General features: G+C 36.0%; 1 protein-coding gene across 1 annotated transcript; it reads left to right on the forward strand.

Moving 5' to 3' along the window:
• Positions 1-2,050: 2,050 nt before the first annotated feature.
• Positions 2,051-10,550, forward strand: LOC111140836 (zinc finger protein 804A-like). The gene is made up of 2 exons (XM_022493050.1): positions 2,051-2,079; positions 7,310-10,550. Exons 1-2 carry the CDS (start codon positions 2,051-2,053, stop codon positions 10,548-10,550), a joined length of 3,270 nt encoding a protein of 1,089 aa, XP_022348758.1.
• Positions 10,551-11,005: the final 455 nt, after the last annotated feature.

An 11,005-nucleotide genomic window follows, 5' to 3' on the forward strand; every position in this document is an offset into this window, starting at 1 on the left:
CTACATATGTCAATTCTATTGAGAATCATATATTTCTTATCAATTTCCACAACTTTTTTCTTATGATTAGTAATTTTGTTGAATAGTTTCACAAATTACCTTTTCTTCTTTATTAATAGAGTATGCAGAGAATTTTTTATGCCATTGCTAAGTTTGCCATTGTTCCCTTTACATTTATACCAATTTTCTATTATATGTTCAAGAATCAACTCTTAGAATTTTCACCACCCCATCATTTTTAAATTAATTAATCAATTAATTAATTAATCAATCATTATCCTTTTAATTAACATGTAATATACTATTTATTTCAGGGGTACAGGTCTGTGATTCATCAGTCTTACAAAACACTCAGTGCATTACTTTTATTATCACTTCAATAATCAGGTATCTTCTGGTGAGCATTTTAAAATAAAAAACAAAGTTGTTTCTTTCATATTAACAGGTTTTCATGTGTAAAGAGATTATGAAATATGTAATAATGAATTACAAACTTCACAAATATATGTAATAATGAATTACGGACAAACATTGCCCAGGTCCCTTTAAAAATCTGAGAAAATTCTCTGCTTTGTCTATTCAAAGAAGTATTACTCTGCTTAATCCAGGAGACCTTTCTTCTCCATTCCACCAATATATTGTAGGCCAATAGTTTTTTGATTATCAGTCATATAGTCTTGACAGAAATAATCAAGAATCCAAGTTGTTGTTTCATGAAGTATTAGTAGAAACTGGCTGTCATGATGTGTATGTGTGCATGAGGGTGTGTGAGAGAAAGAGATTCTTTTTGTCTTTAACTTACGGCAACTCTTCTAATCCTACAGAATGTCTAGTCCAAGATGTTTCTCACCATAAGCTAAAGTCCAATAATTATCTTCCCAAATGGCACAGGGATGATTTAGAATTTTAGTGGCCATCCTGGGAAGCTTTTGGCATCTTAAGTACAATACATCTAACAGAAGCCTTAGAAAAAAAAGTAGGCAAAGTATCAAACCATAATAGATGGCCTTTGTTACTATTATGCTGAGGCCTTAAAATGAAATTCAAATCCATCATCTCCTCCCTCAAAGAACTTCTGGTAAAGGCCAAAGAAAAGAAACAACTACCCTTGAAATCATCTCAAATGCATTCTTATGCTCCAAATCTTATGCCCTACTTTAGATTCACCTCCTATTTACATAGCTTCCATCCCTTCTCATGCTCCTCTAAATCCATGTGAGAACTACCATTTTATTCAAGATTTTCTGCATAATGCTACCTGAATTTTAGTGATTGGCTCCAAAAGACTTTCAAAATATATTTTAAGTGTCCTTGACAGCTGACGTAAAAGAATCACTGTTCCTTATTTTTATTAATGGACTAAGACCAGAAATAGTATATTTAATAAAAAAATAAATTAGAGTGTGAATTTTCAGACTTGAACAATCTAATTTAAGAGCAAATATTTTTAGAAGTCTTAGAAAATTGATAAGCTAAAAAACAAAGCAAACATGGCTTTTGCAAAAAACGACGAATTGCACTTGGAAATAGAAACAGTATCAAAGGATCATCTATAAGGTGACTATTGGCTAGGAAGGAGCATAATGTTTCTGAAACTGCAGAGCTACAGTTCATCACTTGGTAGTGATTTGCCAGCTGAAGAGAGTACATTAGGTAAGGAAAGATTACTGGCTATTCAAAATGATCCAAAACTAACAACCAAAAAGCAACTGAGGGAATTTCTAGGATTGACTGGTTATTGTAGATAAAGAATATTCAAATTCTCTGAAATAGTAACATTCTTACATCATTTGACCCAGTACTTGTTACACTCTCCCCACTGAATCCTAATAAACTGTGAGGACTGAAACCCTCTACATTATAATGCAATTCTGGGAGGACAAGTAAATAGAATATTGATGCTGGGGTTCCCAAAGACAGAATTTTCCCACTTTTTTTTTTTTTTTTGAATAAGACAGTTAAAGACAATTATCCGGCCATTAATATCTGAATGTTTTTCTTTCTTTCTTTCTTTTTTTCTTTGCAAGATATGAATCTTTGTGTCTAATCCATGCCTTCTCTTGGCCTTAAATCCAGCAGGTAATTCTTTTTGCATTTGAAAGAGTTTTGAATAGGGATATTTTGTGGAATTTACCTTGATGAACCGCAGATATCTATAGCAAATATCGTTTACTACTATTATGATAGTAGTCAGATTTATCACAGAGAAAAATAACAGTTGATTATTCAGAAATAGGGTTTCCTCTGGCTATTTAAGAAGTAGTGGGATGCCTATAATTTTCCTGCACACCTCTTCCTAAGTATATTGTGTCATTGTAAAGATTTTCTAATTTGTTTTAAAGGTTTTTGCTAGTGATTTTATGTGCAGAATATTAGCCATACAATGATAAAAATAATGATAATAATAAGAATTAGAAGTAACACTTCCAAGCATATAAAATGTAGCTGAGTAATGTTTTCAGATTTATTTTTTGTTAATGTGGCTTTTTAATGAATAAAAAATAAAGAAGGTAGAACTTAAATTTAAAATACATTTTTTTGGGGTGCCTGGATAGCTCAGTCAGTTAAGTGTCTGCTTTAAGCTCAGATCATGAACTAGCCCCCTGTCGGGCCCCACATCAGGCTCCCTGGTTGGTAGGGAAACTGCTTCTTCCTCTCCCTCTGTAGGTTGCTCCCCCTGCTGTGCTCTCTCTCTCTCTCTGTCTAATGACTAAGTAAAATCTTTAAAAGTAAATAAATAAAATAAAATAAAATACATTTTTCACATAAATACAAAGTTAAATATGAGGTCCAATTCTTCTACCAAAACCTACCAACTTATCAGGAATTTAAGATTGTTTACTATTGCATTTCTCCCTATAAAATTGCGCCTATACATCTCTATCTGCACACACACACATAAATATATACAATCCCAACACAAAAATGTATTTTAATTAATAGTAGACTGAGCTATAAATCGTCATTCATTTTAATTTTATAACATATCTTTTCATACTCTTAGATAAAACTTTTTATAACATTATATTTTTAAATTTATTGACAAAATTTTCTCCTTTTATTCATTCGTAAACCTTTCATTTTTATCTGTGTATGTTAGTTTTATGCCAGTCTCTATCCTTATGTAAATTTGCTTTCTCTCTCTCTTTGTATCTCTCTCTTTCCCCTTCATTGGTCATACTTTCCAAGAAGTAATGTACTTTTCAAGGTAATCTCTATTATTTCACAACCAGCTTTGAGGATTGCTGTATCTTTTTTTTTCTTTTGTATAATTTTTCTATATACCGTAATTTGTTAGTTTTTCTTTTGTATTGTAGATTTTTAATCTTTAATTTTTGTTCTTGTTTCCTTCACTTAAAATGTAATGAATTCATTTACATTATCCTGTTTAGTGATAAAGATACAGCTTTGCAATATCCATAAGTTGGATTTAAGGCATTTTAATTTCAAACTTTCTTTTTGTATTTAAATTTTGCTTTATTCATTCATCTGGTAACCATTTTAGAACATTGATATTAGTTTTTTTTTCATATATCTTTAAATCGAGTTTCACCTCTAGATTTATTGCATTTTGATCAGAATGTGCTCTGCAATATGCCTATTTAGAAGTTACTAATGTGTCTTTGTGACAGTGCATTATCTTTAAATTTTACATTAAACGTTGAATTCAAGATCTTTTACGTGGATGAACAGTTGATGCCTGCAGTCCTAGGCCACCTCAGGCCACATAATGTTGTGAAGTTATAATATACAGACTGTGATGTCCTACCCAGCTAGGACTTTCCATGTAAATATTGTAAATGTGAGAGGTAAGAGGTGATGTTTTATAAATATTTGATCATTTTTGTGGGTTTAATATTTCCAGAAATCAAGTGGTAGGTATATCTAAAGAAATAACTTCTCTCTGTTTATGGCTGAGTGTTAACCTTTTTTCTTCTCTTTCAAATATGCTTTATCAGAGAGGGACTTACTACTAATCCTAATTCTATGTATAATTTGCCTTTTGCGGGGAGGTGGATAAAAACAAAGGTAATTAAGTTTAAGTTGTTCATCACCTCCTTTTATGTGCGAGGTTTCTCAAGCACCCCATTATTGGTTAACCGCTAAATGCTGGAGGATAGGAATTCCTGACATCAAGTAACATCTCATTAACATGAACAGCTAGAGGCTGAAATGGAAGGCACCATAGGGACTAATTACCTGAAAAGATTTAAATAGCAAACACCTAACAGAATCTTTTCCATAGAAAGCAAAACTCTGTTAACCCATGTATAAAGTTTCTGTATGCCTAAGACTAATATTTATTTGAAATTTAAATGTTTTAAAGTCCCTCCATTGTAATGCTGCTCTGTGACAAAAAATCTTTCTCTGCCATTTGCCTCATTCAATCTTATTTCATGGTATTAGGAATTTCACGGAGCTGGTGCATTTGGTATAGCAATTCTCAGGAATATGTGTCAGTGGAGACCTCAGAGAAGTACACGCATTTTCTCATCCCTGCTGTTGTGAGGCCCAAGGAAGCCATTTGATTATATTTGACTAGAAGATAATTAAACATTTGTCAGCGTTGTTTGAACAAGACTTCTCATCCTAGGAACCCCAGACTCCAGAGGCTTTGTGTAGTCCCTGAAATTGCAGGCCATATTTTCTATGTATGTATGTATGTGTATATTTCTTTCAGAAGAAGTCGATTCTTTTGAATTATACACACCCCAACATATTTAAAAACCCTAAAGTATTTCTGCCACAAGTATAAAAAAAAGAAAAAAAAAGATGTGGCATGTATCTTTAAGGGGAGGAGCAGGCGTATTTGATAGGAAAGGAAGAGAGAGAGAGAGCTTATTAGTCATTTAAGGCTGAATTCACCAGTGCAGGTGGGGGAACTTTTTAGCCTCCTGTGGTAAAATGAGAACATACAGTGCTCTCAATTGTAAGGATTGTCTTTTATTCTGAGCGCATCTTTTACTATATTTAAAACTTAAATTCTGATTTCTTTTATTGAATAATAGTGGGTTTTTTTTGTTTGTTTGTTTTTGTAATCTTACATGCTAAAATTCTAAAGAAAGACCATGCCCGATCTTTCTTTCTTTTCCTTTTCAAAAACTATGGGTTTTTGGATACTGCAGCTCTAGATTTCCCTCACCCCTATAAATACCCTCTACATTGAAAGTCTCTGTCCGAATCAGTCACTGGTCCCAGGGTGACAAGCCGTCTGGTCTGCCCAGGACTGAGTAGTTTCTGGGGATATAGAACTTAAGAGTGCTGAGAGAGGGGGCGCCTGGGTGGCTCAGTGGGTTAAGCCGCTGCCTTCGGCTCAGGTCATGATCTCAGGGTCCTGGGATCAAGTCCCGCATCGGGCTCTCTGCTCAGCAGAGAAATTCTAAATATTTGATTGAAGAAGAGAACAGAGCACCATTTCATGACCTTTTTAAAAAAGAAGTTTTAAGAGGAAAAATTTTTTTAAAATGAAAATTTGGGGAACTTTTATTTGAAAGTATCTTTTACAAAAAAATAATAAAAGTTAGGAAGACCTTATAAAATTCAGAGTCAAGTCAAAATTAATTTCACTATGAATAAACAGTTACAACTGTTAGAATTTCAAAACTCTGTTACTTTGACCTGCTTCTAACAGTGAACAGCTATAGTGTTACAATTTAGAATTTATAATTCAGGCCAAGAAACTGTTATAAAAAGGAAACAGCTTTTTAGAGTGTTCTCTCCACCTACCCCAAGACAAGTGATAGGGAATATATTGCCATATCATAACATTCTTTGGGATGTCAAGTTTGGAAGAATCAAAATTTAAATGTATTTTGAATCCTCTGGGAAACTTAAAAACAAACACAACTGCTATTCAATCATAACAATCATATATTTTTACTCTCTGTGGTAATAAGTGAAAAATTATACAAGTGCAAGTTAATGTTATAGAGAATCATAGGGCCTATGCACTTTAAAGTCCTAAAGTAGCATTCCAATGTAGATGTAAAATTCTAATACATTGAGAAAACTAGAGTTGATAATAAGATATGCACAAAAAGAAGCAAAACTGGGGCCCTGGGGTGGCTCAGTTGGTTAAGCATCTGCCTTCAGCTCAGGTCATGATCCTAGGTCCTGAGATAGAGCCTTGCGTTGGGCTCCCTGTTCAGTGGGGAGCCTGCTTCTCCTTCTCCCTCTCCCTCTGTTGCTCCCTGCTTGTGCTGTCTTGCTTGTGCTCTCTCTCTCTCTCTCAAATAAATGAATAAAACCTTTTAAAAAAAGAAAAAATAAGCAAAACTTCTTATCTAAATTACTTTCTTCAAGAATAGTACATATTTCATGGTACACACACCCACACACACACACACACACTTTTCCCATTAATTTGGGGCTTCTAAAGATGTGCAAAGTAAAAACAGTATTTTTTCTTAATACCAAATATGGTAGTGAAACAGCCCATTGTGTTAAAGATTAAGTAAAGAAAATATTCAGCTAAAAAAAAAAAACTATGGGGCATTTATAACTTTTAAGAAACTAACTTTAATAGAATGGAAAATTCTGCACACCGTGATTCTGTTTCAATAAAGATGATATTCAGGTAGCCCCTTCTTTATATGCCAGACAGTATAGTTCTTTTTATTAAGAACCCACTATTTATGGTGTACTGCAATGACAAATAGAAATTATATCTTAAGTAATCCTTTGTCCTATACTTACTATATATTATGATATTATTTTTAACTTCAGGGTAATTTTTAAATATTAAGAATAACAAGTCTAAAAAAATTTCTGAAGTTAGTATTATCTCTTAGTTAGTTTTGCACTGCAACATTCTCCTTGGCCTGCGGTAGACTTCAGTAAATACTGGCTGGATTGAATTATTGAACTGAATTCCCAGCCCTTCTGAAGTCATAATTTTTTTAAACTTTGTTCATATTCTCCATATAGTATTAATGATATTAAGTATTGGCAAATTTAAATAATTTTATTTTAGCAATTCTACAATACTCTAAAATACCACTGAAAAGACCATGAGTCTAAAGAATCTTGATCAGGAAGAATGAGTTGAGAGCACAGGAGTGTCCTCGACACTGCTGTTAACAGCTGTGAAAGTAACTTCAACACAGCACAACCAAGTTATCCCAAATAGTAACAATAACTAAATGCAGTTGTAGCACTAAGGAAGGGACCTATGCTATATGAAAGTAATTTTCTTACAAAGATTTTAAAATTTGAAAAAGAAATCCTACAATGACATTTCTAAAATATAAATGTTTGGATATTTTTTTGTCAAAAGTGTCCGATCTAATATATACTTTTCTTTTTGTAGTGCTCCTGGAAGTGGCCCCATGTTCAAGTCAACAACTGTTACTGTGAAAGAAAATTGTAATGAAATTTCCCAAAGAGTTGTTGTGGATGCAGTTAATAACCAGGAAGATTTCAAATATACTTTGATTCATAGTGAAGAGAATACTAAAGATGTTACCGCTGTTGCTGCAGATCCAGAAAGTGCAAATATTACAGCAAAAAATAACCAACTTGGGGATCAAGCCCTAGGAATCCACAGACACAAAATTGGCTTTTCTTTTGCATTTCCAAAGAAAGCGTCAGTGAAGCTGGAGTGCTCAGCTGCAGCCTTCTCTGAATACAATGATGATGCCTCTGTGGAAAAAGGATTTAGCAGAAAAAGTAGATTTGTCCCTGGTGCTTGTCATCTTCAACTATCTTCACCAACAGATGTGCTTTTGAGTTCTGAGGAGAAAGCTAACTCTTTTCATCCACCAGAAGGAATGTGCATTGACAAAGAAACTGCTCAAACTCAAGAGATGAAAGAAGTTTCTAGTGAAAAAGATACATTTTTATTACCTTCATTTTGCCAGTTTCAAATCCCTTTATCTTCTGATGCAGATAATTGCCAAAATTCAGTCCCATTAACAGATCAAATACCACTGGAAGATGTTATTGTTAATGAAGACATAACTATGAGTGATAACAGTTCTGAATTGTTAGGAAATAAATCCACAGTTCTTGATTTAGCTAATGATTGCTTATCTTTGCAAGCTACCACAGAAGAAGTTGTTAAGAACAATGATGAGTCTACAGTTGAAGTTGCAAATAAAAATCATGGCCCTGAGATGTTGGCCCCTTCAAATTTTGAAGAGGAAAATATGAGCTTACATAAAAAAACAGATTTATCCAAAAGACCATGTGAGCCCTTTGTACCAGTTCTTAACAAAGATGGATCCACAATCCTTCAGTGGCCATCAGAAATGCTGATTTATACAACTACTCAACCATCAATTTCCTATAGCTGTAATCCTCTCTGTTTTGACTTCAAGGCCACTAAATTAAACAACAATCTAGATAAAAATAAGCTGCCCTTAAATGATATTTCTTTTCAGCAGAAAGGAGAAGACATTTGCAAGAGACCAGTTTCAGAATGTAAGAACACATCTGTTGCGGGACTCGTTGATTATGATATTGGAGGTAGCAGAAATGAAGGCCCCCAAGTCACTCCTCCTTCAGTTGATGATAGTCTCTTCAATAACTGTAATTCTGGAAAAAATGAGACTATGGGTCCGAGGAATAGAAATATTTCCTGTAGGATCAGAAAAACAAAAAAACACAACTTTACCAAAAATCAAATGAAACAGGATACTCTAGATGGGAAATATAACAAAATAAGGTTGAAAGATACTCATGAACACTGGTTCCATAAAAGTAGAAGGAAGAAAAAAAGAAAAAAACTATGTCAGCATCACCATGGGGAGAAAACCAAAGAATCAGAAATTAGCTTCAAAATGGAATCAGAAAATAGTTACACTGATATAACTAGGAAAAATCTACTGGAAACAATTTCAGAAAAGCCCTGTCTAGCTGCAGAGCAATTATTGGACTCACATCAGTTACCTGATAAAAGGCCCAAATCATCATCCATATACTTAAGTGACAATGAAGAAATGTGTAAAGCCCAGAACACTGAATATAATAGTAATGATGCGATCAGTTCTAAAAATCACGGTACAAAGAACTCTGTTGTTTTAAATGAACAACCCAATCCAACAATGATACATTCTGGGAAACATAATTTAACTTACTCCAGAACTTACTGTAGTTGGAAAGCCAAAATGTCCAGCTGCAGTCAGGATCACAGATGCCTAGTTCTTCAAAATGACATGAGCTGCCTGAGTCAGAACCAGGCTGTTAAAAGAGGTTCTAATTTTCTCATTAACGAATCAGAAAGATTCCATCGAAAACGTAGACAACATTCATATTCTTATTCTTCAGATGAAAGCTTAAATCGACAGAATTATTTACCAGAGGAATTTTGGAGACCACCACGGGCTTCTGCTCCCTGTAAGCCTAAAAGGAAGCGGAGGAGAAAAAGAAGTCGATTCCATATCGGAATTGAAGCTTTTGAACTCAGAGAGAACCCCGATTATCCCAGGAGGGGCAATTCTTCCTTAGGTCACCAGGATGAGTTAGTAAGCCAAGACCAAAAAGGGGAAATAAAACCACAGGACACTGCGAACCCTGGGAGGAACTCAGACCAAACAGATCAAGGAGAAGACAAGCAAACTTTGCACCCGGGCAGTCCCCTTCCTCCTGAAGCCAGTGGAGGGGCTGAGCCTTTAGCGCTGGAAACCACTTCTGGGGCCTCGGCAGACACTTCCCACGAACACGCCACATCTGTCCACGAAGCCAGCGCCCCAACGAAAGAAGAAATGGACAATGCCTTGCTGGAACACAAAGAAAGAAGTGAGGATATAAATATGCAGGAGAAGCAAATTCCTTTCAAGGTGCCTCACCCTGAAAGGAACTTGAGACCGCCACAACCGAAATCCCACCTGTGCCATTACGACCTGGCGGAGGCCCTCCCGCAAGGAAAGATGAACGAGGCGCCCGCGGAGTGGCTGCGTTTTAATTCGGGAATCCTTCACACACAGCCGCCCTTACCGTTCAAGGAAGCACACGTCAGCGGTCACACCTTTGTAACGACGGAGCAAATCCTGGCTCCCTTAGCTTTACCGGAACAGGCACTACTGATCCCACTAGAAAACCACGAGAAATTCCGAAATCTGCCCTGCGAGGTCTACCAGCACATCCTCCCGCCCAACATGCTGGCCAACAAGGTCAAATTTACGTTTCCCGCAGCGGCTCTCCCACCCCCTAGCACACCTCTGCAGCCTCTGCCTCTGCAGCAGCCCTTCTGTTCTACCTCTGTAACCACGCTCCACCACGCGGTTCTGCAGCAGCACGCGGCCGCCGCCGCAGCCGCAGCAGCCGCCGCGGCCGCGGGGACCTTCAAAGTGCTTCAGCCCCACCAACAGTTTCTGCCCCAAGCTCCGGCTCTCACCAGAACATCCTTACCTCAGATCTCAGTAGGACCGGTCGGACCCCGGCTCTGTCCTGGGAACCAGCCACCTTTTGTTGCTCCTCCTCAGATGCCAATCATTCCAGCTTCGGTTCTTCATCCTAGCCATCTGGCTTTCCCACCTTTACCCCATGCCCTCTTTCCTTCTCTGCTTTCCCCACACCCTGCTGTCATCCCACTACAGCCCCTCTTCTAGTCATCGCCACAGGAGGGAGAGAAAATGTTCGTGTGAAAACAATTGCTATGTGCGTAAATGCTCGTCTACGTGGATAATTAATTTCCTACTTAACGGGTGGAAATAAACTAGCCAAGATACTGGCCTCATTGATATAAAATCATTTACTGTAAGTGTAATAATGCAAATAAATTCTTAAGTTTCTGATATATAATATTATTAAGGCACTGAATAGTTTGCAAACCAATACAATATATGCTGTATATTAAGATGGTGTCTTAAGAGTATGTATAATGTACATAAAATATATTTATAGTACTGTAATTTATGTTGTAAAGTATGCTCCTTGGTTTTTTTTTTAACCTTTGTGTATTTGCACCTATTTAATGTTTAGACAAAGCTGATGGCACCACGTTTTGTACCACGTTCCTTGAAAATGTAAATTCAGTGAAATATATCTCTTGCAATAAATTTTT

Source organism: Enhydra lutris, unplaced genomic scaffold, assembly GCF_002288905.1.
Source record: "Enhydra lutris kenyoni isolate GAN:26980312 unplaced genomic scaffold, ASM228890v2 scaffoldscaffold1, whole genome shotgun sequence".
NCBI classification, from domain to species: domain Eukaryota; kingdom Metazoa; phylum Chordata; class Mammalia; order Carnivora; family Mustelidae; genus Enhydra; species Enhydra lutris.